The sequence below is a fragment of the Cyclopterus lumpus genome, chromosome 17 (assembly GCF_009769545.1).
Source record: "Cyclopterus lumpus isolate fCycLum1 chromosome 17, fCycLum1.pri, whole genome shotgun sequence".
Classification (NCBI taxonomy): domain Eukaryota; kingdom Metazoa; phylum Chordata; class Actinopteri; order Perciformes; family Cyclopteridae; genus Cyclopterus; species Cyclopterus lumpus.
In genome coordinates, this window is record NC_046982.1 from 13,101,846 (window position 1) to 13,129,609 (window position 27,764).

Sequence of the window (27,764 nt, forward strand, 5' to 3'; positions counted from 1 at the left end):
GATTGGTATCAATATGGATCTTTTTTCATATAAACCTCTACTATTTTCTGAGAGCTAAAACTAGTTCTTCCAAAAATATACAAGAAATCTTGAGAGCACAGCGTAAAAAGTTATCCTAACACTCGCGGGAGACTTTCGAGAATAACCTCATCATTGTTCACTGCTCGTATTGGTCTTGGCAAATATGCAGGTAGCAATAACAACCCGAGCTAGTGTGATTATTCCACATTTACTGCCAGTCCACAGTGAAAAGGCCACACAGCTACTCCCTCCTGTCGATATGTGTCTACATGGAGAAAGAGCTTCCAGACAGAGGATGTGCTACTCAGCAGTGAGCTGTCTCAAGGCCTATTATTAACCAGTCCCTTTGTAAGTCTGGCAGAGATGGCGGCCACACAGCAGTCTGCAAGGCAGTGGATGGCAGGTTGGAGAATAGGTGCTGTATGATGTGAAATGGAGAATCTGTAATGGAGCTATCAGGAGGAGATAGGGAGGTTGGACTCAATCAGTCAAACAATTAATTTCCATTTGGATGGTATCTTTAGGGTGTCCAAACCACATTGTTGTTCCTATTACCTCCTATGTTGTTTAATACTAAATCACCCAAAGACTAGGGACGGGGATTGTAAATTAGCAGCAGCTAAAATTGCTATTGATACATTGCATTGCTATTGATACATTGCATTGCTATTTATACATTGCATGGCTATTGATACATTGCGTTGCTATTGATACATTGCGTTACTATTGATACATTGCGTTGCTATTGATACATTGCGTTGCTATTGATACATTGCATTGCTATTGATACATTATGTTGCTATTGATACATTGTGTTGCTATTGATACATTGCATAGCTATTGATACATTATGTTGCTGTTGATACATTGCATGGCTATTGATACATTGCATTGCTATTTATACATTGCATGGCTATTGATACATTGCGTTGCTATTGATACATTGCGTTGCTATTGATACATTGCATGGCTATTGAGACATTGCATTGCTATTGATACATTGCATGGCTATTGATACATTGCATTACTATTGATACATTGCGTTGCTATTGATACATTGCATTGCTATTGATACATTATGTTGCTATTGATACATTGCGTTGCTATTGATACATTGCATAGCTATTGATACATTATGTTGCTGTTGATACATTGCATGGCTATTGATACATTGCATTGCTATTTATACATTGCATGGCTATTGATACATTGCGTTGCTATTGATACATTGCGTTGCTATTGATACATTGCATGGCTATTGATACATTGCATTGCTATTGATACATTGCGTTGCTATTGATACATTGCATTGCTATTGATACATTATGTTGCTATTGATACATTGCGTTGCTAAATGGTTGTACAATTCTCTACGTACATGTATGTGTCACTACCAGATAAGCATGACATGAAATGACAGACAGGCTAAGGGCTGCAGTTAATAACAATGTTATAATGCTGTGACAATTAGTTCATATTTATTCAATCAACAGAACATTAATCAGCAACTATTTATTTTATCAATTCATAATTTCTAAAAGGCACAAAAAAGTCCAGGTTCCAGGCAGGAGTTTGCTGCTTTTCTTGGTCCTTTCATTATAATCAAACGCTTGCTTTTTGACAAAAACAGGACATTTGCTGTTTGAGCTCTAGGATACTGTGACAGGCATTTTCCTCTGTTTTCTAATGTTTTAAATGAATAAATAAATACAATTATGAAATTATGGAAAATAACCATCACTGTTTTAAAGAGCTAAACGCTGACCAAAAGTCCAAAACCAAAAAATATTCAATTTGCAGATATATAAAAAAGTAGAAAAGTAGCCAATCCCCCCAGTTTAATAGTGGTAGACGTTTGACTGTATGTTTTTATTTGATGAATAAAACTAATCAACAAATCATTTTGGCTCTAGTTCTATCATTATCCATGCATCCGTACCTACCGGGCAACTTATTGCCTTGCGTATCCACGAAGTGCTGCACAGTGGCAGTTGAAGGGCTTTCAAGAGATATTGACTGAGCTTTTAGTTAAGCCTTCTGTTTCTTATTTGAAATGACCAATGATGTTGGCCAAAACACATTTCTCACTCCTAACTAAGGGTTTTTGACAGCCAAGCTGTGCTTTTCATTAGGGAGGCAATGTCAGCTGCCATTTCAACTGACACTTCACACTGCTGTTAAAAACGACCAACTGGGCCAAAAGCATTTGGGGAGAAATGAGGATTTTCTGAAAGACAAATCAATCTGCCATTGGTTCCTATCCCGTCACACTGTATATTATGGTAAGGAAATTGAATGTTACAGTTTGGAGTGTGAGCAGCATGGTGCAAGTGGCAGAGGGGAGCATGTCTCATTACCATTCCTGATGCAACCAAAAGAAACCTACAAGCATAACCTGACACAAACAGTGGAGAATGACTGAGAACAGCCTCTTACTTCTTAAAGAGCAGGATGGCGATGACGATGATGATGATGAGGACCACAGCCAGCACTGGGCCCATAACCCACAACATTCCGGGTTGCTCCATCCCCTGAGACATAGTTGTTGTGACCTGGATTGGGTCCGAGTAGGGACTGGCGGAAAATGTCATCTGTAAGGGAAAAGAAAAAGAGAAAGTGCAGTTGCATGAGAGCCAAGTCACTTCAGAGCTATACGATGCATGCAAGGTTTGAATGTAAGGGGGGCTAACCATGTCAGCATGATTTCAAAGGTAAGAATTGTTTTATTATAGAGTCTGGGATGATATGATCATGATGATGATATGAACGCAGTTGGTCTCAAACTGCTTTTTAATTAAAAAAAGTTAGGGGAAGAACTGAGGGTGTTTATTATTATTACTATTACATAACACACATCTAATTGCCTTTTCATTAAGATGCTTCCATTAAAAAAGGATAGAGGTTATACATTTTCCTTTCATACATTTGGGGGGCAAACAACAGGCAGAATATTATATTCTTAAATAAAGACCAAAATAAGATAAATCATCAAACAAGGGAAATAACAGACATTTATTAAACAGTATTTTCTGTAGCTAATGTAACAATGTTGAAAACTATGAAACATATCAAAATATAAATAGCACTATGTTTACTTTGATAAGGAATGGGAATCACAATATTTGACTGCAGATTGTATGGGGTTTCTGGCACCATGAGAACCACGTTATTTGATGCTAGTAATAGGTCGCAGTTCAAGGATGAAGCAGAAAAAACATAAAGCAATCAAACTAACTCAAAAAAACCTCTCCCCAAAACAATAACCATCTCGGCTCATGAAGTGTTGTTTCTATTAAAGCATTGCGTCACGTTAGAGATGACAGAGCAAGTGTGAGACAGGAGAGTGAGAGAAGCAGAGACAGAAAGGCGGGGATGAGTGTGCATGTCCCCTGGCCGCTGAGATAAATGGGGGCACAGGAGAGGACTCATCTCTTCTTCATTAGTGTTCACACCGTGACGGAAGAGGGGGAGGAGGTGACGGTGAGGGTGCGTTTCCACCTTGGTTGTAAATGAGACATCTCCATGCTCCTTCGTCTTTAAATGAAGGAGGGGAGGGGGGAAGGGATGGGTGGAGGTGTGTGTGTGTGTGTGTGTGAGTCAGCCTCTGATGAGTGGGTGCATGGTGATGCAGTATGGTGTTTAAAAAAGTGTCTAAAAGAGGAGGGAGGCCAACTGCACAAGAGCAAGGTGACAGATGAGAAAGAGGGAGGAGCGAGTCGTCTGTCATTAATGCTCAGCGTGCCTCCTATTGAATGACGATGGGAGATGCGGGTCCTGGAGGGGGTGTGCAGAGGGGCATGGGTGACAGATCGCAGCCCTTGAAAGGAATTGGGCTCCCAGCATGCAGAGGGAGTGGCGGGGTGGCAGGCAGCAGTAATCCGGATCATTAGCAGCACAGCAGTCTGCTCTTCGGTGCCCAGGCAGATATTAATTGGAAAGATAAGCTGAGATGAGCTCAACGAGTCCTGCGTTCTGTCATATAGTTCCGTTATCTCTCATACTCTTGGGCAACTGCCGGAAAAATGTACAGTCAGGGTGTGTGAGTGTTACAGTAATGTCTCAGTCGTGTGCGTGCAAACCAGCATGCTCTAATATTAGGCAAAGGCTCAAGATAACTCAAGTAGAAAAGTGAAAAGATTCACATATTCATAACACAGCAGCCATGTTGTTCATTTTTCTTTGTCTTTACCTTCACTCACACAGATACCCACAACAGGCACATGAGGCCGGTTTTCTCCTGTTCTGTGTGCCTTTAGGAGGAACTTATTATCTACAAACAAAGAAAAACGGCACAGCAGTGGGACACTGCTGATGTGAAGACGCCACATGGCTTCCTGTTCCTTGGGGAGGGCCCAAAAAAGGCTGTAGGATGTGGCCCTGCAGGGAATCCTGGGAAAAAACTTTTTTTTCCCCTCAGTGTAACAAATGATTGCAGCTGTGCTTTCAGTGAAGGATAAGGGAGAAAGAGCGAGAGGAGATGATGAACAAAAAGAGAGGGCTTTTTGTCTGTTGGTCACGGCGAAGTACTGGGATCATCCATTTGAACGGACCTAATATCTGATAAAAGCTCAGTCACGCAGCTCCTAATGCCTCGCAGAGTGGTATCACAATAGAGTGATGGTGCAGTGAAGGAATGTGTGAGCCTGAGAGGGAGTGAGTCAGAGACAGTGTGAGACATTAAAGCAACTGAATGTGCATGTGTCTTACCCCTCAGTGAATATGTGTGTGTACAGAACGGACATGTAAGAGGTAGGGTCTGCTCCATGTTGATAAAGTACCAACGTAGATAATATTCAGGTGGCAGACTTTGAATTTTTAACCTCAGACGACAATTAACTAATTAACCCCAATTACATAAGGCGTTTGCATTATGGCCAAAGGGACACGTTTGGGATGTTGTCTGCTTTATCTGATGTCTGTACAGAAAATGAAGAGAAGTAGACATAGAAACGCCCCTCCCACACGGTAATCTGCCACTCAAAACTCAAGCTCTGTCAGACCTCAATTGATCTTTTTAGTTCTGTATAACTTAAGCTGCTTTCAAATGTTGACAGCCAAACCTGAATAGATTTCATGATCAAATTCAGAAAGTGAATAAGATATTAAATTCAGATTTGACAACATTTTGTTTAACTCCGTCCCTCCTGAGAAGAGACGCATGCGAGTAAATGGCTGTGATTGTTCACACTGCACATGAGTAAAACTGTATTGCAGATACTGTGCACAGTGTACAACTGGAAGCATTATGAGTGAATGAATGTATTTGCTTGTGACGGTACACATGTGCATCCACCAGGGAAAGAAAGAGAAAGTGTTTGATTGTGTGCTAAGATCCTCTGAGCCTCCAGAGTGTGTGTGTGTGTGTTTGTCAAGGTAGCAACCGCTGAGAGAGTGTATGTATGATTGTAAGTGTTTGTCTGAGATGGAGTAGGAGAACAAGAGAGAGAGAGAAAGAGAAAGAGAGAGAGATGAGAGATGGTAGAGAGCAAAGAGACAAGAGAGATACCGAGACAGAGGTGTTATGTAGTAGCAGTATATCGAGTCCGCTATCTGGCCCATGGGCTGCACAGCTTTCGCAGTCAGCCGCTACTCCACCATCCCCTGAGTGCAGCACAGCCACATCTATTTCAACTCATCGTTGACCCCGCAAGCTCCATGTCTCTCCAAAAGTGGCTTGAATAAGCCGCAGGGGCGAGTACCAGACAAACAAACAAACATGCAAAGACGCCTTTATTTGTCTGCCGCTCTCTCTGACTCCCGGGGGAGGCCGAGGAGCCCACACTCTCTTCATTGTTGCATGACACAGGGAACGACAGCGAGCTGGGGCAGAAGGAGGGCAAGAGAACGAAACGAAAAAATGGAGGTGCAAAAAGTGAGAGGGAAAGAGTAGGTGTGAGTATGCTTTTATCTATAAAAGGAGACAAAATGTGTCTGCAGGGCCTAGCCGACCCTGTACGATGACCCTCCTCCTTTGTACTGTAGCTCTCACTACCTATTTTTTTCTTCCACTCCATCTTCCCTCACATGCCCTCTTTCACTCATTCAGCACCAGAAACTGCACTTTTCCCTCTCTAGCTGAATACCAAACATCCAGATATTGCTCCAGGGAGACGCCTCTAGGAGCGTAAGTGACAGAGCACAGTTGAACAGAGAATCCCATCAATGTTGTCTGCATTTCTACGACACTTGGAGAAAACTTGGGCTTGGATGTGCTTATACTTTCTGCTTGACAATAAAAATCTTGTTTTTATAATTCTTCCTTGATATTGTTCGTCAAAGCTTTTTACAATTTGAAAGAATCCTGTGTTCCATGTTAAGGGTGTTTTGAGCCCAGAGCACCAACAGAATTAGTGCTACAAAGCCATTTCTTGTTGAGTGAGTAGAATATAAATGCCTGAATAACACTGCAAACAGAAAACTGTGGTAAACACATTTGAACACTCCATTTTTTCTACACTATAAGCTCACCTCTTGCTTATCAAAAGAAAAGCACACATTAGCACATCTCCTCCTCTTCCACCAGTTCTCTCTCGCTCTCTCTTCACAGGCTGTACGGCACACAAGACAAAAATGTTGCTTTCCTCTTTTCCTCACCACCCTTCTTCCATGTCTCCCATCACACACTATTGCATGCTACCTCCCCCCTCACTCTCTTCTTGCATTAAATGATACTGTTTATACACACCCAGCATCTATCATCCCATTTCACACTTCCCCCGGCTTGTTTATCTGCCTCGGGTGCTGGGGAAACATGAAGGCACACTCTCTTCTTCTCTCTCTCTCTCATCCCTCCTTTGCCTTCCTTCCTTCTCTTCTTCCCTCCAACCACTGCTGGCTCCTCGTGGCCATTGATATATGAGGGCTTATTAAGCCGTGGCGGTCCTGCTTGATGTACGTTGAGGGAGTTTGGGTGGCAGCGAGGAAGTGTAGTAAAGACACAAGTCATTTACTTCAGTACTTGTTGTTTTATTCTCCTGGGTCTGGTGAAGATCCTGCTTGAGGCAGCTTCTGCCAACTGCTCGATCTCGCTGTGCGCGTTACCTTCTGTAGCCGTTTGTGTTTGGTAATAAACGTTTGCAAGTGGCGCATTGGGGGTGACAAAAACAAACACTGCTGTGGTATCTGAGTTTCCCAAAGAGTGTGGTTAGGGGATTTGTGCGGCGATCAATGACAGCCTGCCTTTAGTCACCTTCTCAGAATTCAGTATGTGCTTATTCACATAAGAAACCAGGTTACAGGGAGAAATGAGGAAATCACGGTGTTCACATGCAGTGCAGTAATCTTGTTACTGTAAATATTGTGCCTAATATATGCATCAGGTCAGCTATTGGATTTTCATTCCTATCCTCTACTGTATTTTTGAATCAAGGATGGCTTCTTTTGAGCAAATTTGTGACACAATATGATGCGGCAGAGCCTGAAAAAAGTTTTTACAAAGCAGAGTCTTCTGTTCAGCAGTGGATGTCTACTTATTCAGACTTCTTTTTTCAGTCTCATAAATCTGACTATATACAATTATTTTGGGGACAAGGATGCACTGCACCAAGTAACAATCTTTTCTTTAATCCCTTTCAGAGTGACACCATCTCTGACTAGACTAAGTCTTTGTCATGCACACATGCACATTAGAACCCTGTAGGAGTTGATAAAAGGTCAATACAAGGTTTCTCAAAAGCAACGTAGCCCTGGAGTTCCTGTACACCTTTACCCCAGGCAATGTCTGATTGGCATGAAGTTAAACAAATTAGATAATTACAGAAAGGTTTCAATAACCAGGTTACTGGTAAGCATACTGATTGACTCACCGTGTGAGTGAAGCCTGATTAATCCAAGCGATTTAGTTTAAAGGTGGGAGGGTGCTACACAGTTTGAGGAGGGGGAGTACACAGAAAAAGACAAATCTTGAGCACCACTGATCCAAGCTGGTGTGTCTGGCAGGTGCAATGAGAGTGTTGTGCAGCGATGGGGTTTAAGCATTTCCTTTGAAGTCAACTGTATCATGGCAGCCCACTGTAGCCTCCTTTGCACCCCCCTCCCTTTCTCAGAGCAAAGGAGTAGGGGATTACTGGGGGGTGGGGGGCTTTAGGGACATTTAAAGCAGCATTTCAAGGGAATCAGGCCTGCTTTAGAGACTCCCTAGGCCATGTGACCAGGCCTTCGTCTCCCTCTTAACTCCAGCCACACTAATCAATCTCCTCTGCGCTCTTCACGGTCAAGACAGATAGGGAGAGGGAGAGAGACACACTCAAGAAAAAAAACTGAGAGGGGAGAGAGAAGAGAGAAGAGAAAGAAATAGGTGAAAAGTCTGGGATTTGGTCTCGGACATCGCTCGCTCTCCCTCTGTGGTTGCCCAAGGCCCAGCTACTGAATATGCATGTCCCGGGAAGTGGAGGAGCCCAGAGCAAACGCAGACTCTCATCCTTCCTGCAGTGAAGTTTACCCCAGACCATCCCATGGAGAGTGAGGCCTACGCGTTAGTGCTGTTTGACAACTGCATGGGGCCTCCACTTAAAAAGCCCAGAGTCTTGTATCAGCATTGTTAAGAGGTCTGCATGAGGCCCTGTTGGCTACCGAAATGGCAAAGCTGAATCTCTGATGTCATTGTCGACTGATCAGGGACTTGTCAAGACAAGCTGCAATGACTTTTCGAGGCGGCCAAATTACAGTGGTCGTGGTAGTAAAAACAACAGCAGTTTGGCTTGCCTCAGCCATTTTGGAAACGATTGAGGGGCAGCGTGGTTCGAGTCAAAGGAAGGGTAATTAACTGAAATAGTTTGTAAGAACATCCAAAAGGTGACAGACACATGTACACATATATATAACAGGTTCAGGCTAACTCAATTTCAAAAGAATGTATGCGTGTGTCTCTTACATAATTAGCAGTGCTGTCTGTTCCTTCGTATCGGAGCACAGCCAGGACAAAGCAGAGGTACTCCTGCGAACTGGTGAGTGGCTTGTTGTAGAAGCCGGTGTACCTCTTCTCATCACCCACGGTGAAGGTAGTCGGCAGTGAGGCCAACTTGGCAGCAATGTAAGGCTTGGAGGAATCCAGGTGACGTCGGCGCCTCAGGACAGGGCCTTCACTGGACTTGAGCAGCTATGAGAACATAGAGAGCAACGGTTAGGGTCATGTTTGGCAACAAAGAGTCAAAGTGAGTAGGACCCCCACCCCTGATCTCCTTTATGAGAACAAATAATTAGTAAAGGCACTTGCAATCTACCAAACATTCAAACTATATATATCCAGGTCTGGTTCTTAGTATGCTCCCAAATAGAAGATAATGAATCCATAATGAAATGCCCTTTGCTCAGTGATATAACTTTGCAAAAAAATAAACAATGCAGCCAAGTTACAAAGTGAGCAATTAGCGCTTGCTCCAGCACACAATCTCAGCATGACTGCCAGCCTGCTGAATAAATGAGCAGGAGCACACAGCACTGGGGCATTGTGTTTTCAGCAGCATTTTGTTTACTGTCAGTGATGTCTCATGTGCTACTCCAGATGTAGCTTTATTAAATCATTATGTCGGAAGGAGGAGACAATGGCCTGCTTAATGTTTAATGACTCAGGGAGTCCCATCTCTCTCCCTCTCTTGGTCTCTTTTGCTATTTCTTCAGGGAGCTTGAACAAAAGCGATCCAAACCAACCAGCCTTGCAGTTTATTTAAAAATGATGCTATTAATACTTAGGCATGTCATTTAGCTTCTATTCTCTTGGGGACAAGGAAGACCTTTATTCAATAGAATAATAAAACAGTCATAAATCTTTATCCTCATTTTAATACCTTGTGTAACACTTTGTTTGGAGTTGCCAAAGACTAGAGAGAAAAATGTGGAGGTAGAGCAGTTACTCACAATTACTGTTTTGAAATATGCTACTCGCATAACATTTACATTAATAGCTAAATAAGAATAAGATTATTCTATTTATTTTTGTGCACTTGGATTCAGCAGATGGGTACTAACAGACCTGGCGTCCAATCACTATATTCCCCACCTGCCTGAGTGAGTCATTGTTTAAAATCGCTCTGCCCTGCCACCACCCCTCGCTGAGCCCAGGAGGGTAGCGATAATTAGCTACAACCAGTGACTTCCTACCCAGTTGGAACGGGAGATGCTATTGGTGACCCGTGACCTGGCACATTAGCTTATCAGCCACCGGCTGGCACTCACCTCGTCCAGGTCCATCTCGTCTGGATTCTTCCACCGCCGGGTTGACGGAGACACCGGCACCACCACTATGTAGTACCACCTGCCAAGAAAAATAAAGCTTGTGTAAAGAGAGACTGACTGAAGAACATACACGCTGAGACCAAGCGCATTAATAACACAGTCAAAACATTTAGTAAGACATACTTTCACTGTGAGTCTTGCTAGGCTCAATTCAAAACCTGAGTGGTACACAAGCAGGTCCCACCAAGGTCGAACACCAGCAGATTGGCACTGCATTCTTCAATTAATGGCTAATCACTAAGAACATCTGCCATGTAGACTGGAACAAACACTATTCCAGTGAGACAGAGATCCCCATAGGATTCCTTAGGTTAATAGGAGCAGCTATGGGACAACTCGTCTGTGTTCTTTTACTGCTATCATTAAACAGACCAAAAATAGACTGAGAAGAAAGACATCAGTCAGACATTTAGGAGGTGAGGGTCAAACTCAGGAGTAAGGTGACTAATGAAGGAACGTGCCTGTGGGTACACAATGTACAAGCATTTGTGTCTTGGTTTATATAGGTTTATTTATGTGCTCTCTCTCTCTTGCTGTTTCTCCCGTGTTCTTCCCCAGTCTCTTTTCTCTCAGCTCAAAGTTTTCCCTCCACTGCGGCATTCAACCACTTGTAAAATCAGCTGCTGCCTTCTCTCCAGGCCTCGACCCTGTGATTCAACAGTCAGTCAAGTCTGGGAGTGGGAGAAGACATGTATAACAAGACTCCTCAACCCCCCTCTCTCACCTCCACACACCGACCTCCACTCTCCCATCCCCAATCGCATGCGCTCTTTGCCTGTCAATCTGAGCTGGAGCTTGGCCAGCCCTGTAATCTTTTTACCAATCAACCCTGTGCACTCCCCAACTCAGATGTGTCTGTGAGTGTGTGTCTGGAGGAAAGACTATACTTGTCGGGGTCAGGCACAATTCTGCTCTCAACAATTTGAGTCAAAAGATAATCCAGCATCACCTGATGTTAAAAGCCTTGATTATCATCAGCCGCTGTGTCATGAAGTTGGCTCGGATTAAAAGTTGAAGTTTTAAGTTTCAAAATAGATTTAGTATTGATTAGATACAAGTGTGCCACTTGTCCTGCTGTTGCTGCAAGTAAGGATGTTCAGTGATGAGAGGACATCCAAGTGTCAAACGAGTGTCAAACAAGCCCCAAGATATTCACATTTTAAGGGCAAATTCACGTGTTTATTTCTTGTCTTGTTTTAGTAGTTTTTATATTTTTGAATTTTTTTCATCAAATTCAATTGTAAATGCATTTGTTTTGATCAACAATCAAATTAATCAGTGGATTAACTACATGATTGTTGTTTAGCATATTTGCACAAATGAATGTCAAAACAGTGTTGACTTATTTAAATGCCACTATTTGCTTTGACAATTAATAGCAATAATGTATAGGTCCCTTAAAGAGCTTTACAAGACACTTAAATGATCCCTGATGAAAAGTTTGGTCAGTGTATCAGCCAAGAATCAAACTAAAATTAAGCTACATTATCCCTGATGCTAGTGCGGGAAACTGAGCCTACTGTATGACAACAATCATCATCAGTTCCAAGTGTACTGACCTGACGCGTGTATTGGTCTGGACCTTGGGCAGGTTGATGGTCATCTTGCCACCCTGAGCCTGATGTGTGCTGGGCTTAGTCTTGATCAGGTCTGGGGCAGTGCGGATGGACACCTGCTGCTGCAGACCCCCAGCAATGTTGCCCCTGCTTGTCAGCACAAAAGAGTAGTCTGTGTCTGGCTGCAGCTGCGCGATCAGCTTCCTCTTCAGGTTTCCCTGCACTTCCACGCTTTGCTGGTTGTACAAGATCTGCGAGCACACAAGGAAAAACTTGGAGTTATGGTTTAAGTCAGCGGTCGGTTGGTACCGGGTCGCACAGAACGAGTGAATGAAAAAAAAAAGAAAAGTTTTTTATCAAAGTCGTAAAAATGTTTTATTTTGAAAAAGGACTGGATACATCCGTCTGTGCATCTCGCGTGAGTTTAGTCGCCGGACAAGTTGTGTTCGTTCGCGTGCTGCGTTCACACCAAAAGCGCGAGTGGATCCCATGCAAAGCCAATGGATCCCATGCAAAGTGAGTGGATCCCATGAAAAGTCAGTGCACAGACGCGTTAAACGCGAAAAGGGGGCGTGGCTTATCTCTGTAAAACAGTTATAACTTCCGCCATCCACCATGAAATAAATAACCTTTGTTTCTACTCTATACTTGTCCACAAACGTCAGAACATCAGACGCCCTTGTTTTTGGGTTCATAACATCACCCGTCGCCGCACACAGCTCGGTGAATTTCACCGTCTTCTCCAGGAACTGCGTCTGGATGACTGCGGCTTCCAGCGCTACTTCAGGCTAACCTGTAGTAGTATTAAAGAGCTCGGCGTGTCCGCAAACCGCTACGATAAGAGTGTCCTCCATTTGTTTCTAATTCAACAACGGCAGGACAGTGACCGGCGGAGCATCTCAACGCTGATTTTATTACGTCATATTTATTATTATTTATTACGTCATATTTGTCGCCCACACTGAAGGCCGGTCCGTGAAAATATTGTCTCACACGAAACCGGTCCGTGGCTCAAAAAAGGTTGGGGACCGCTGGTTTAAGTTAACATTAAATTCACAAAATGTTTATCCTCCAAACCAAATGTAGTACTCTTATTCTAACTTCCTCCAACACACAGTGACGCACACGTGGACAAAAGCAGAATAGTCCTAAGGGAGGCAGCCATCTCATCTGACACCTCATCTCATGTGCGCCAGTGTCACTTTTGCCCATTGGTGCATACCCAACAGTTTTTTACACTTCAAATTGTCTTTGCGCTATTACCGTGGGGTGGGAATTGATATAATAATATTCTGACAGAGTATTACACTTTACAAAATGAGCCTGAATCTGGCTTTTCCGATTTTGTGCAGTCATTGGATCACACGCTGGTGAAAGTGTCAACAGCTGCAATCACATTTTTACAAATACATGTAAAGTGCATGAATACTTTTACAATTAAAGCAACAATCCTGCTACCATCTTGTATCTTCGTTTTTGAAAATTAGCAATTGTTACAGGGATACATATCATATTGTATAAGTCATCATTAAGGTCTATTTCTATGCAAATTGTGAACATGGTAAAATGTTGTATCGGTATCTGTTTATATCCTTCGGTAGATGGAAAAAAAAATCTCAGTACTGACCTTGAAAGGCACTTGGGATTTGTAGTTCAGTGGCAAATCCCAAGTGAGGAGGACTGATGTTTTCATGACTGCTTTGACACCAAAATTCAGGGTGGGAAAATCTAGAGTGGGAAAATTCTTCGATTAAAATCTCAAGTAAAACATCTTGTACACCACACATTGTAATCTCTGTGCTTAATAGAATTTCACGCTACTGTACAGCATATTCCACAGCAATACCTTATGACCAAACTTGACAAGCCACAGGGGGTAGAAAGAACATCAACAATCTCATTCACGCTTGGTTATACATCACACAAAAATAGCCTTCATCTCCCTAAGCCAATTTCATTTATTACACCCTGCTCACAACAAGAAATGCGCAACAGGCAGATATCTTTGTGATCAGCAACCAATGTATGGAGTGGAGTGGCAACATGTGTCTTAAATTAGACCTCTCTCACAACTCAGGTTATACATAAGAAATCTTACATTTAGAAGATTTTAAAATGCATGAGAAGGGTCATGCTGGATATGCAGCAGATTTGTGTCTAATGGGTGGCAGGATGAGGAGGCATGGTAATGGGACTGTAGCGTGTAATGAGATTAGTACTCTATAAATCAATAAACACAGTGCTGTACTGTACTGAGTGGTAGATGAGAGAGACGGGGCACTGATAAAGACATACAAAGAGCCAGCTATAGTGTTAAAATCATAAGCAGGTGATATAATGTCCATGTATATGCTCACTGTGCGAGTGTAACGCTTATGTGTGCCTGTATTAAACCATGATTCTATGTTTTTCAAATCAAACATCTCTGGCATGTTTATGTATGTATTTCAGCCATGTGTCCTACCGATAGACATGGTCCTGCTCTGAATGCTGGGGCTGAGGGGTCCACCGCCCTTACTGGTGAAGGCCTGTACCCGGATGTCATAGGTGGTGTCAGGGTTGAGGCCCTGGATAGTCATGCGTGTGTCGGCCGTGCGGTTTGTGCTGTTCTGCTGACTGTTGATGTCCCTGTACACAACCACGTAGTGTACGATCTTCCCGTTCCTTTCGGCTATCAGCGGGGGCTCCCATATCAGCTGGGTGCTGGACTGGGTCAGTCCTGTGACTTGAAGGTTGAACGGGAAGCCTGAGGGCACGTCTTCAGGGGTGCTGATCTCCTTCATGTAGGCCTCGCCGTTGCCTGCACGGTTACGGGCGCTGAGACGGAAAACGTAGGTGGTGCCTTTGTGCAGCCCAGTGACAGTGTAATGGTCGTCGGTCTTTTTTAGCTCGCGTGCGGTGTAGTTTTCCTCATCAGTGCGCTTGTACTGCAACAGGTAGCCCATCAGCTCACCCACCATTTCCTTAGGGGGTTGCCATTGGATCAGCGCTGTGTTGCCCATGGTGGTGCTGATCATCATAGTGGGCTTGCCAGGCACTGAAAAACAGTGAAACAAAAGAATAAGTAAGAAGAAACTATTTGTAAACAACCCTCACATTAAATTGAAATGGTTCAACATTTTGGCAAACATGCTTAAGATGAGAAAATGTATATCATTCACATATCTGCCCGTTATATGTAAAGCTCGAGCCAGCAGCAGGTTAGTTCAGTTTGCCACTGAAACTGGAAACGGCTATTCTGGCTCAGAGGTTATCAGTTTTAAGCCTTGAAGATAATAGCACAGTATTCACTATAAACACATATCCAATGTTTTACATGTTAACCTTGATAAAACCAACTCTGACCTGCACCAGTAGTGGTGATGACTTTAGCTTTGCTACGAGCTCCGTCTCCCTTGGTGGTGTACGCTGCTACAGTGACAGAGTAGGTGGTTTCAGAGTGCAGTCCACCAATAATGGCCTTCTGCAAAAAGGAAAAATCACAAGGTCAGAGTTTAAAAGGAATCAGTGAGTCTGTGCGGGACCGCCTCAATGGCAAAAAGAAAAGAAAACAAAACCCCTCTCACACAAGCTCCTATCCCCTCACAGATCACACCAAAATAAACCAATATGAGATTTAACCCTCTGCTGCATCCACTTGTAGTTTCTTGAACAATTTGCCTATTCCATGAAACAAAATGTGAGCATTTCACAGAGAAAGGTTTTGAAGGCACACAAACAGGACCAGGAACTTTTCTTATTCAAGAAAAACTCCCAGGCCCGATCGTAAGGCGCACTCTGAACCCATTAACCAACCAACCAACCAACCAACCAACCAACCAAATGAACATCACCAGTGTATCAGTGTTCAAGTCTGCTGCATTGATAAGCATGTCGTTATACCCAGAGGAGCTTGGGATCATCACTACACAGCAGACTATAAAAAAACCACAAATTGTACTCTGCTGAGTGTGGGAATTATTGTAAAAACTAATAATACATCTGAACGATAAACAGACATCAGACAGATGTTACACGTTTAATTTTCTTATTCATTAGGTTCAATGCTTGGTATTTATTGTCCTCTGGATTCCCATGCAAGTTGGGTTGAACAGTCTCAAGAACACAGACACACTAAGGTGGTCAAACAAATCAATAACTCAACAGGAAGGAACACACAGACAGCAGTAAAACAACAACAACAACAACAACAAGCAACACACTGTTATTGGTAACCTGCTGCAGTGCTGGCACTCACTTCACCAGACTGCATCCGTCTGAATAAAAAACACACCCACACACGCTGGAATTAAACACTCTGAGCTTGAACAAAGCCCTTATGTAAACAGACATATGTGAATTCACATACTCACTGATGCATATATACTGTATAGAAAAACACACACTAAAGTCCGCATGCATGGACAAAAAAACAAAACATGAATGTTCACGCAAACAATGATAAACGGAGACACGCACACACACTCGATACCAAGAACAAATTAGTGCCCCCGGCTTGAACAAACATTCTGGAGTTGTCTGTTTGTGACGGGGCCACTGAGAGGACGATTACACCAATGCCTACAAGCCTTCCTGCCGGAACGCCGCGCACACTTCTCATACATGGAATTATTATACAGCTTTGCCCTTATGCTGTTTCTATAACTAATGAAGTTTTAATTTCCTCATCATAGAAGAACCTTCAATAGTGTATAAATGTGTTAGACAATGCGTTTTACTGCCCCTCTCTTTAAGGGACATTTGGTGCTCCCATACTAGCCTTTAAGCGAGACAGGGGAGAAATGCTAAATTACTGCATCATAAAACCATTTTAACTTTATTGAAGAAGCCCCATTACTTTAATCATACAAAATGGTTTTAACAGTCTCAGCAGTGGCAGCCGGAAATATATTTTTCCCTATTCTGGCAAGGTCAAATCAGGTCTAGTAACACTTTTAACACTCAGCAGAAACAGAAAAAGCAAGGCTTTAAAGTTTCCTTCGGAGCAAATGCTTAGAGCAGCACCAAAGGGCATTACAGAGATTATCAAGTCTACTAGTTATAGAAATGGATTCTGACACTACTATCTTCACTTGGGTAGGAAATGTCAGGGGGAAAAGGGCAGCATTATTTAAGCAAACATATATGCTTCAGACCTTTTCTTTTTGTTGTGTGCATAATTATCTGAAGTCCTACTCTCTGTGAACATGCCATGGGTCAATAAGAAATGCTAATGTTTTTGCTGTTGACATCTGTCTGTTGCTCGTCACACTACATTAGTTACTTGGCACACAGACTGCTATTGCCGAAACATGGCTGCTCAAGAAAAATAAAGATGTATGAGCAGATGTCTTCCTCTGACAGCGTCTAGCACTGTCTGTCAGGTGCTAATCAACACATTAAGAGGAGAGGGAGAGGAGGCAAGCCTGACTCATGCCATGTGGGTGGAGTTGATGGAGTCTGGCCATGTGTGCTGTGCAAAGAGATGTTGGTTTAACAGGCTGTTACAAAATAAATAAAATGGTCTGCTCACATCCAGAAAACATCCAGTGTTTATGGATAAACAGGTGACCCAAAAAACTCGGCATCCGTCAACATTTGCAGGTGGTCACTGGATTGATTAACCGGTTTTCTATGTTTTCTGTGAGAGGGAACTAGAACCCCACCTTTTTTTTAACAACTTCTTTGCCCTTGCTTGAATGCTGACTACATTATTTGTTATTCTGGCAGGTTTCTATTGAATTTCTGACTATGAACAGTAAGTGGTTCTGCATTTCTGCTCGTGCGATACGACATCTAGGTGGTAATAAGCCATAACAAAGGGCTGCGTGACAGCCATGGAGCAGTGAGCTGCCATCCAGGAAAATGAAAAGAACATGAAAGGCTGGTGGCAATCTTGAAGATGTGGGGCGCTGATAAAACACACAGCTCCTCTACTCAGATATATATATACATGTCATCTGGAACAGTCGGGGAGACAGCAGGTTAGGCGAGCCTGATTAATGTCAGCGTCGCACTGGGATGCTGACACACAGCCTTTGACTGCACTGTACACTCCGAGACGGGAGGAAAGAGCGGCATTCTCACTGCAGTAAGTGCTTCACATCAGAGTGAATGCCCAGCTGTTACTACGGGTTTGTATTCTTGTAAAATGTTGAAATATAAGACAACTTCGCGATAATCAATGAACATAAACCTCCTGCTTTGTGATTGGAGAACATCCCTTTTTCTGAATATAAAAACCTGGAATCATTCGGACACACATCTCTTGCTGTGGTTTTGATGGGGTTAGGATCTTTCAGGAGGATTCACACCGAGTGGATTACAAGCATTACACAAAAAACACACACAACTCATAATCCGAACACACCAAGCACACACAGCACCCCCAAATTGCAGAGGGTAGAAGAGCCTGCCCTGCAAGACAACCCAGCAGCACACATGAGGGTTACTCACATGCTCGGTGGACTCCTCAATATTCCACTGATGGGAGAGAAAACACGGGACACAGGATGGGGAGAGAAATGAGTCAGAGACAACACAACAGGAAAAAAAGCACTTGTCTTTTTTTCGCTCAACGACTGATGATTGTTGGTGTCAACATGCAGGAGAAAATACAGAGGGAGAGATTGTGATGGAAGTGAAGGGGTGAAAGAAAAAGAAATGAAGACAAGTTGAGTGGCATAAAACAAATTGTGAAGCCAAGTTGAGCAATGGTTGTGAAATGCGTTATTGTTTATGATGCACTGCCTTGTTTCTCATTTGCTTATAAATCCAATATAAAAAAACCCTGCTCTCTTCCTTAATCACAGAAAACATCTATTCAGTATGATAACTATCTCACGGTGGATATAAAGCATAAATTATGCAGAATCTCTGAAGCATTTCCTCATTCCTCTTTCCAGAAATGGAGGTAGGGCCTTTTATTCATTATATTTCAATATGTTTTCAAAATGTTCTCCTTGCTCACTGTGCTTGGCCAAGTGATTCCTGAGGGAAGTGAAAGCCCACTTTGTGCCGCGGGGCTCCGTCGGTGCCGAGCGTGAAATCCTATTACCGGTGCTGCTATGCTAGCCCTGTGACATCAAACCCCATCGATGCAGAACGCAACTGCTGGTGTTTACCAGCAACTCGCAACACAGTTTAGCTCCTGCAGAGGAGTTCACTGATGGGTGGTTTGGCTGACAAGGGGCAGGAAGGATGACACTGGTGACACTGACACATAATGGAGAGGAAGCTGGGCTGAGGAAGAAAGATGGGTGAGGGTGGGGGCGGCAAGTAATAATTACATTTGAACATTCGGGTGCATAACTACAACAAGAGCTGCTGGTGGCAAACTGGGAAAGATGGAGGGGATGGGACATGAGGGGGTTAGGAGTCAAATGAACCATTGAGATATGTAGTTAAAGGTTTGGTTCACCTAAATTACTAAACATATTATACCTTTAATTGTATCAATCTGTGCAGAGTTTGGATTGTATTTGTCCAGATTTGAGATATCCATGTTTGAGAGTTTCATAGGTTGCCCCGATACAATGGAGGTGAATGGATTTTCATTGGTTTTGCACACCGAATTGAAAAAAATGTATCCTTTCAGTCTATGAAGTTAACGCAAGACACCATTATCATTCATCAGTCAAATATCAAAACATTAAAGATGAGACTAACAAGTTTACTTGTAAGTTGTCTGCAGCTGAACGTTTTAAAAGAAGATGAGCCTGGGGGCCCTAAACAACAAATGTATTGAATGTATTCTTGTAGAAATGTTATTATGCCTATGCTTAGTTTAATGTAAACCACCAATAAAGGCCTGGGCCATTAAATCTCACTCACAATATTGCAAACATTGCATTTAGATATTTTCATCATATTGTTCAGCCCTGGCAGAAAATGAGAACATCATTTTTTTGTAATTTAGGTGAACTGGTCCTTTAAGAAGAAGAGAATTAAGTTTATTATAAAAGTCAGCAGAGTTGCCTGCCTTCCTGCTAGCCTATCTTTCCCTTGTTGTCTTTCCAGACTCTCTCAAAACAAAGAGTGAGCCTCACACACCGCTGATTCATTGTGCACTGGAGAGACGTGCTCATCATCCTCCATTGACTGTTGGCATATGAAAAGACAAAAGACCAAAGTTCTCCGCCCTCCTCCCTGCATATGGGTCTCCATCAACAACCTGCTCTCTCAAGCATAAGCAAAACCTTTGTATGGTCCCAGTTGCGACTGGTTGAGACACTTGCATCCAAAAATGCTGCCTCATGCTCCCCTGATGTCGCGGGGCACTAAAGCAGACCATTTAAGACCAGCTGCTACTTAACTCTATGAACAACGGTTTACGGCGTTCCTAATTGCTCAATTTGTTTACCGTCGACTCCACTCAGTATGTCAACACATTAAGGTTCGCAAGAGTTCCGATCTCATCTTGGGCTTAATCCCTTTCTATCGCAACTGCTTTTGCTTTCTGCTTAAATCCATGGGAGAATTATAAATTATCCCCCATTTTTATTTCGAATGCCAACGCAAGCTGAAAACACATCATTGCTGATAAGCGTCGTTTGTGAAAACGGAGCGGTATAATTTGCAGGCGAGTGAATGCAAATGTGATGACATGGGCTGAGATGTGTGGCTATAAAAATGGGAACGAGGGGGGAGACGAGTGATGTGGAAGAGAAGGAGCTGTCATGATTGATGGAGTGAAACGGGCTGAGGTGCTTCTTTTCTCTTTTTTTTCCAATTCACATTCAACTTCAATCTGAGGCAGTGAAGGCCGTAGACGCAGTGAGGCATTGGCTCGCTCCCACACACACACACACACACACACACACACACACACACACACACACACACACACACAGACACACAGACACACACACACACCACAAAAACGCATGAATGGTCAAACAAAATTAACCTGGAAAAGTAGGGCTGAATAAAGGCAAACTTGTGCAAAAACATTTATAGTGGCTAATGTATAATATATTAGCCATGTATGTATTTATTTATATATATATATATATATATATATATATATATATATATATGTATATATATATATATATATATACACACATACACGCATATATACATATATATATGTATACATATATAAATATATGCACATATATACATGTATATATATATATATATATATATAATTTTTTTCACAGATGGCTATAGAAAACCCATGGGCCTATAGGTTGCTGTGAGTGAAAAATGATAGAGCAGGCTATGTGGTGTGGAGTTGCCCACTCAGGTTCAGGCCACTCTCCCAATAGAAATAGTTAGAAAGGGGTTGATAACATCACACTGCTAACATGGTCTCTGGTTTAAATTTAGCAGGGAAACGAGGGCGCTGTGTGGGCCCCTGCTTGAAAAGAAAAGAGGCGCTTTAACCGCCCACGCACAGGCAGGCTCTCCTAGTTCTCCTCCCAGCGTTTCAGCTAACCCTGAGAGAGGGTGAAGAGGAGGACAAAGACAAGATGAGAGGTCATCGCGATTTTGACCGAATCTGCAATCTGCGTAGATTTATGATTGAAGCTTACGGTGAGGTTGTGCTATGTTGTGAGAGCTCTGGATAATGTTTTTATTTTTTCCCCTCCTGGCAGGCTTACTGTGCATTCAACGCAGGTGAAAGGGTGGTTATGGAACTGATTTCACAACACATTTGGTAAATTCTTGAGAGAAACACTAGAAGAAAATTGTTTTTTGTCTGTTATTCATGATCAATTACAGGTGAGCATTTGTGGGATTTGCATGAGTCTAGGATGAGTCATGAACTCTTCTCAGCCAGCTGGAATTCCTACTGCAAGGCTGATCTAACAGTGAGCATGTCTGCTCATGTTATCTGTGCTGTTTTTTCCACTTGTTTTTGGGTTACGGGAATGAAAAAATGTGTGAGAAAAGGAGGGATTGTTCGAAAACCAGTTGAGCGGACGTGGACAAGGGAGCGTCGGCTGACTGTGTGGTCTTTAATGATGTCTGGGCAGGTTCTTGCAGGTTGGCTACTCGGCACGCTGTCTCATAGAAAACAATCCATTGAGATGACTCAATCAAGGGTAACCAACCTGCACGCAAGCCTCTGGTAATTACTCAACTGGCTTCTCGGGCGGGAAGGGTGCAAAAGGAGGACATGAGAGAAAGGGAGGGGAGAAAAGTAAACAATAGGAGGAGGGTGGAGAAATTCAGGTTTCTGCCAGGGAGGGAAAGGTGAGTTTAGGAGGTGTCCTGGAGATCAAACTGGAACATGAGACCTATCCTGAGCGCCAATTTGCAGTGTGTCTTTGTGTTTATTGTGTGAACCTGGCACAAATGAGACATGGCGGGGAGCATTGTTGGCACAACAAGTAGGGTCGTGTTCAGTTCAGTTTTCATAACGCGAAACAAAGTCACGCTACACATGTCCAAAACACTTCCAGGAAGACGAGGAGCCACCGTGTTTTTGTCTTCTTTCAGATCAAACGATGCGGTCCTGGCTGTCAAGAACTCTAGTTCACAGTCACATGAAAGTGACCAGTCAGCCGCAGCTGACAGAAAATACTGCTGTGAAACAAAGGTGTTGGGGTGTGTTTGGGAGTAGAAGGGGGACCATTTAGCCAGATGTAGAGACATGGACAGAAGATATCAGCCAGAGCCTCACTTGCACAGTTATTCTCAGCTCTATCTGGCAAAATTTACCGTAATGTTAATCCTAGGAGAGATGTGCTTATGCCGCTTGACAACCAAAAAAAAAAAGAAGCTCATTATGTATTTATCACTGAATGCCTGGTTACACTACTGGGATCAACAAGCTCCTACTTAGCTTCATTTGGTATGTAGCCCATCTGACACGTCATTTCAAGGTGACTTTGCTTCCTCTTCTGTATTGATAAGACTGAAGACAGCAGAGTGTTTGCCAAAGCAAATGAGGGTTAATACTCCACTCAAGGGCATTGCAGTGTGCACTGCCTGGGAACTGAACCAGCAACCTGTTGGTCTCCTTAAATATGGCTGCAAAGCATTTATTGGCAAATGCTGCTCAGAGATTTTCTTTTGTGGTGTTCCTGTGGCCAGGGAGCGCTTACTTGTTCAAATGAGATGTTCATGTGTTAGGCCATCGGGGGTGCGAGTGAATGCGTGTTCGCGCAAATGTTACTCCCGGCAAACAATCAGAAGGAGGCTGTTAAGCTGGTCTCTCCTCTCCCGACGAGAGGGAATAAGTAAGAGTGGGGTTTTGGGTTTTAAAATATTCATGAATCTCTGAATCCCTCTTAAGGATTACAATCTCTCATTCATCTCATGGTGTCACATAGCTTTGGGCGATTCGGAGCAGCCTGCATTAATGTGTTAAGGGCGGTGTCAAGGAAAATAACTCTAATTTATAAACATGGTAACAAGGCAGTGCATATGTATTACTGCTAAAACCCGCAAAGAGAGGTGCATTGATTCCTCTAAGCCCCATCCTGATGTAACACATATAAAATATTTAATAGCTATTACTGTAGAATTAGAATGGATCTTGTTACGACAGCTAATCCAAAGCTCTAGGAGCGGGGTACCAATTTAGAGTCAAATGTCACATGTGGAAAAAGATGAAAAGGGTGTGGGGGGGGGGGGGGGAGAGAGATACTGCAGTCGACAGAAAGAAAAGTCCATGTGTGTCACCCGGTATGGGGGAAATGAAGTGTGAACTCAGGGAATGGAAAGGAATACGGGAGCGGTGGAGAATGAAAATAATGAGAAATGAACATAAGACAGCTATCGACAGTGAAAGGGAGACAGAGAGAGACTGAACATGAGTAAGACATCGCCCAGTACCTGTGCCTCTGGCAAAGCAACGTCCATGATGTTAGGCTGGCCTCGTGGTTCGCCGTTTTCAAGCCGAGAGAAAATGACTTGGTAGCCTCGGATTTGGCCGTGATGCTTCCCCTGCATGGGCGGCTTCCAGGTAACCCGGATTGCCGTGGAGTTTATAGCCTCAACCTCGAGCTTCCTGGGTGGTGCTCCAGGCACTAGAAATCAGGTGGTGGAAAACAAGGGGGGGGGGGGCAAGAGTAAGACAGAAAGAGAGGGACAGACAGGGTGAGAGAGGGAGGGATGAGTCAAAATATGCTGAGATGGTGATTTTCCTCCCTTGACTGTATTTTGTGATGAGGAGCCAAAAACTATCACAATAACTTCTGAGTTATTTTCTTATCGACTCTGTTGAAGGAAGTGATACTTGATTTGGTCAAGAATCAAAATGATCTGCACTCAGTTTAGACCTTCTATATCTACCATGGCCCCAAAACACCCTACAGCGGACTGCATGTGGTCGAGCGGTGTCTGTAATGTCCTTTATTTCGGTATGAAATTAGCTGTGTTGCAACAAACTTCAAACACAATAAATATATAGGACTCTCTTACGAGAAGCCACTCTCTATCACACTGCAAACAAAACGAGGAACAAGTGAGAAAAAGAGGCAAGAGCTACGGAATGGAGAGAGGGAGTTCTGCTCTACTTCTATTCCTCAACCAGAAGAAAAGAAAACAAGAAGGAATTTAAACAGTGAAAACACAGGAATGAGGTGCAGCGCTTGGGCCCATGGTTGATGAGCCTTAACCTTCTATAGATGTTGTCTTAAAAGAGAAGGGGACACACTCTCCTAGCACCATTGTCTCATTAACTCAAAATGGATCAACCAAGACAGAGAGAAATTGTGCACAAGAGGTTGAAAAAGAAGTGAAGGGAAATAGTGACAGGCAGCCCCAAGCAAAAGAGTGTGAGAGCACTCTGCTAAAGGGGAGGTGTCAACCTACCATCCTCTTTGGTCCTCATCCTCACCGGGGCACTCTCAGGGCCCGGGCCCACATCAGTGTGTGCCCTCACCCACACCTGATACTCAGTCCACTTCTCCAGGCCTTCCAGCAAATAGCTGGTTGCGTCGGCACCGATGCCCATCACCTCATGCCGCTCCGTGTCCTCCCCAGCCAGGGCCTGGTAGCTGACTGTGTAGCGCACGATGGCGCCGTGGCGGCTAGCGGCGGGCGGGGCCACCCAACTCACCTTGAGGCTGGTGGAGCTCAGGCTGACCAGATGTACATCCTGAGGGGGGGCGGATGGGGCTGCAGGGGGAGGGGAGCACAACCACATGGACGGGGGCACGGATCAAGCAAACCAAAAAAAAAAAACGAAAACACAAGCAAACACAAGGAAAAAACTATGGAAGCTTGTTGTACAGGAGAGAATAAGACAATTAAAATGTAACATTCAAAGTGTAAGATATTTGAGTTTTCACCACCTACTGTGTGCATGAAAAATTAAGCTACATATAAAAAGTGAAACTATAATTGTCTGGCTCATCTGACACTATTAAGCAGATTTCTGTATTATTTTATTACACTACATAAAAAGTGTTAAATGTGGCATTAGTCTGTTTTGCTTATTTGTTGCCATAGAAAGAAAGTGTGTTTTTATTTTTATTTTCCTGATATCAAGGTCCTGCCAACCTATTCCATATTTTGGATATGTCATCTACCTTGTAATAAAAGTCTATTTCTGAGCTGGTGGAATCCCAACATTTTTTTACTCATACTGTCAGTGATACCTTTATTAAAAGTTTGAATCTTACATTTTTATTTTTTATTATACTGAATACAAAAAAGCTTCCATACTAAAAATGCTGCCTCCGGACTGGGAGATTGGCTTCAAAAACACATTACCAGGCGACAGCTGAAGCTGTGTTTAGAACTGCATTAATGCGAGAGGCCATGGAACTACAGGGTGGGATGAACCGAATATAAAATGTGCCAAATTTTTACAAGGTTATGTTTTTGTAAAGACGTAATTTGTCCCAAACTGCCCTCTCTGCTGCCTCTCGCAGCATGCAGAGGGAGCAATAAACTGGCCATAGATGTGAGAGTGTGTGAAGAAGTGCTTGACAGTGTTGACTGGTGTTCACACATCGATGCAGAAGCTCTGGGCCTCAAAGTGTTTGTGAGACACTGCTCAGTGCTGCAGCTGAGATACACAGGGCTGTCAACAAAAAGCTATCATTTCATGAACATCCTGGCTATTGTCAACATCTGGTTTGTAGCCACCACAATGGAAAACAATATTTATATGATTTCTGCTTTTTCATTAACCCTTTGGATTTAAATGACCCCAAACAAAAACATAATAATTTAAAACTACCGTTTCAGATTCAGATTCAATTATATTTTGTCCACCTCACACTGCTATGTTTTTATAACCACTAACTCCTCTGGCTCGTCCCAGTATGTGTAGAAGCAGATATAACAGAGTTAAGAGTTGTTCTATAATAATAAGAATGATGCAATAAATTTGATTATTTACAACAGCCACAGCATAAAATATATGTAAGCTCACAAGTCCAGAGGTAAAAACAAACAAAAAACAATATACTATTTAAAAATAGGGAACAAGAACAATGAAACTAAACACAATAGCATTCAAACATTTCATGCAACTAACTCGATCACAGACTTGTTCAACAAAAAAAAAAGACCTATTCAAAAGAAAAGAAAATTCAAACCAGGGTGTTCTTACAAAGCATGCCAATGATATTTCCTTTTTTTTTTAACAAGCAGAGCAATGAACAGTTCCCTGGAATATGAATCCAATAAACTAATGCTAGAACATGAAACTCCACCTACCAAAACATTGAAGCTTAACAGAAGATAACTGAGTCTCCTCAGGCGGTCCCTGATCCACAAGGGAGTGGACATAAAACTACAGGGACCTAACAACACCATGTGTATTACAAAAAAGGTGACAGACTGAATCAAAGTAATGCTAATGCTTTACAGAATAAATTGTGATATTGAGGTCCTGATGAAAATTATGCTAGATTAAAGTCAAATTGGACGAAGGGAGGACAAAACCAAAGGAAATACATGACTTCAAAGCAAGACAAAGAGTTGGGCTTTAAATAGTGATGGAATTATAGATAAACACAATAAAAAACCTTGAAATCTCCTTCCTCCAAATGATAAATGTCAATATTAATTTTTTTCTTCTGCTGTCTTTGGTTTCCATGCTGTGTCTGATTTTTGCCGTTGGAGATAACCTTCTGTTTATGACTTGCACCTTGAAATATTGAGTTTTAATTATCTAAACTGCTGTAAATGAGATAATTCCCCGTTCCTATGTCGGTAAAGCATCATGCAACTTTTACAAGTCCTTCCTTGAGTAAACACAATTTGAGTAAATTAGTTGAGTTATGTTCATTGCTCTGAATCTTTAAAAAAAAGTACACTAACCATTTAGATGCAGCACTAGAAAATGTCACACTTTTCCTGTCTTTTGCCTCAGAACCCTTTCAAGGCTGCTAATTATTTCATGCACACCATCCTCCTGCGCATGAAATCCAAATTCTGTTCTCTAAATGATGTGTCCTTGTGACTCCTGCTGTCAAGAGGCCCAAGGACAGACTCATCACCACTCGTGATCTCAATGGACAGTTATATAACTCTGTGGCTGTCAGAGGTGTGAGCTCTTCAATGATTGTGTCTCTTCTAATAGGGAAATATTTCACAAAGAGATATCTTTATTATTTATTATTTGACCGGTCTGTTGAAGTCTTTTCTTTTTAACACTATTCATGTTAGCTCAAATTAAGTCCTCTGATCCTTTACTGTTCTCCACCTTTTTTTGGTTCACAACAGCCAGATAGTGTTGCAAGGCTCTACAGTGCAGCATTTTGCAGCATATATATTTGAATGTGCACGGCACAAATCAGCTGTTACTAATTAACGTTAATTCCATGAGAAACATGAAGGAAGACTAAAACCAAGCATATCTGTTGTAGGATTTGTGTGCTCTCTGCAAGCTAGTGTCTGTACCATAGCCTGTATATAAGAAGTTCTGTACTCCTAAAATATCAAAGATATTTTGTGAGGAAAGAAGCTCCAGTCTGTTCCACCTCTGTTTCTGTAGTTCCAACAACTCTAACAGAGTGATATGTCTTCTCAATAGCAGATCAGGTCATATCAGTTTAATGA

The 27,764-nt window shown here is 42.6% G+C and overlaps 1 protein-coding gene across 5 annotated transcripts in view; it reads right to left on the reverse strand.

Moving 5' to 3' along the window:
• Positions 1-27,764, reverse strand: part of LOC117745969 (receptor-type tyrosine-protein phosphatase F) — a 153,182-nt gene that overhangs the window by 26,529 nt on the left and 98,889 nt on the right. For 3 of the 5 annotated variants that reach the window (XM_034554665.1, XM_034554663.1, XM_034554666.1), the window contains 10 exons: positions 24,561-24,866; positions 23,580-23,773; positions 18,246-18,272; positions 15,156-15,273; positions 14,275-14,847; positions 13,438-13,538; positions 11,814-12,061; positions 10,195-10,273; positions 8,894-9,118; positions 2,458-2,612 (listed from right to left, as the gene is read on the reverse strand). In XM_034554665.1, the coding sequence (XP_034410556.1) occupies positions 2,458-2,612; positions 8,894-9,118; positions 10,195-10,273; positions 11,814-12,061; positions 13,438-13,538; positions 14,275-14,847; positions 15,156-15,273; positions 18,246-18,272; positions 23,580-23,773; positions 24,561-24,866 (2,026 nt within the window). The remainder of the gene's footprint in view (positions 1-2,457; positions 2,613-8,893; positions 9,119-10,194; positions 10,274-11,813; positions 12,062-13,437; positions 13,539-14,274; positions 14,848-15,155; positions 15,274-18,245; positions 18,273-23,579; positions 23,774-24,560; positions 24,867-27,764) is intronic. The other 2 variants (XM_034554668.1, XM_034554667.1) reach the window with 1 other exon arrangement.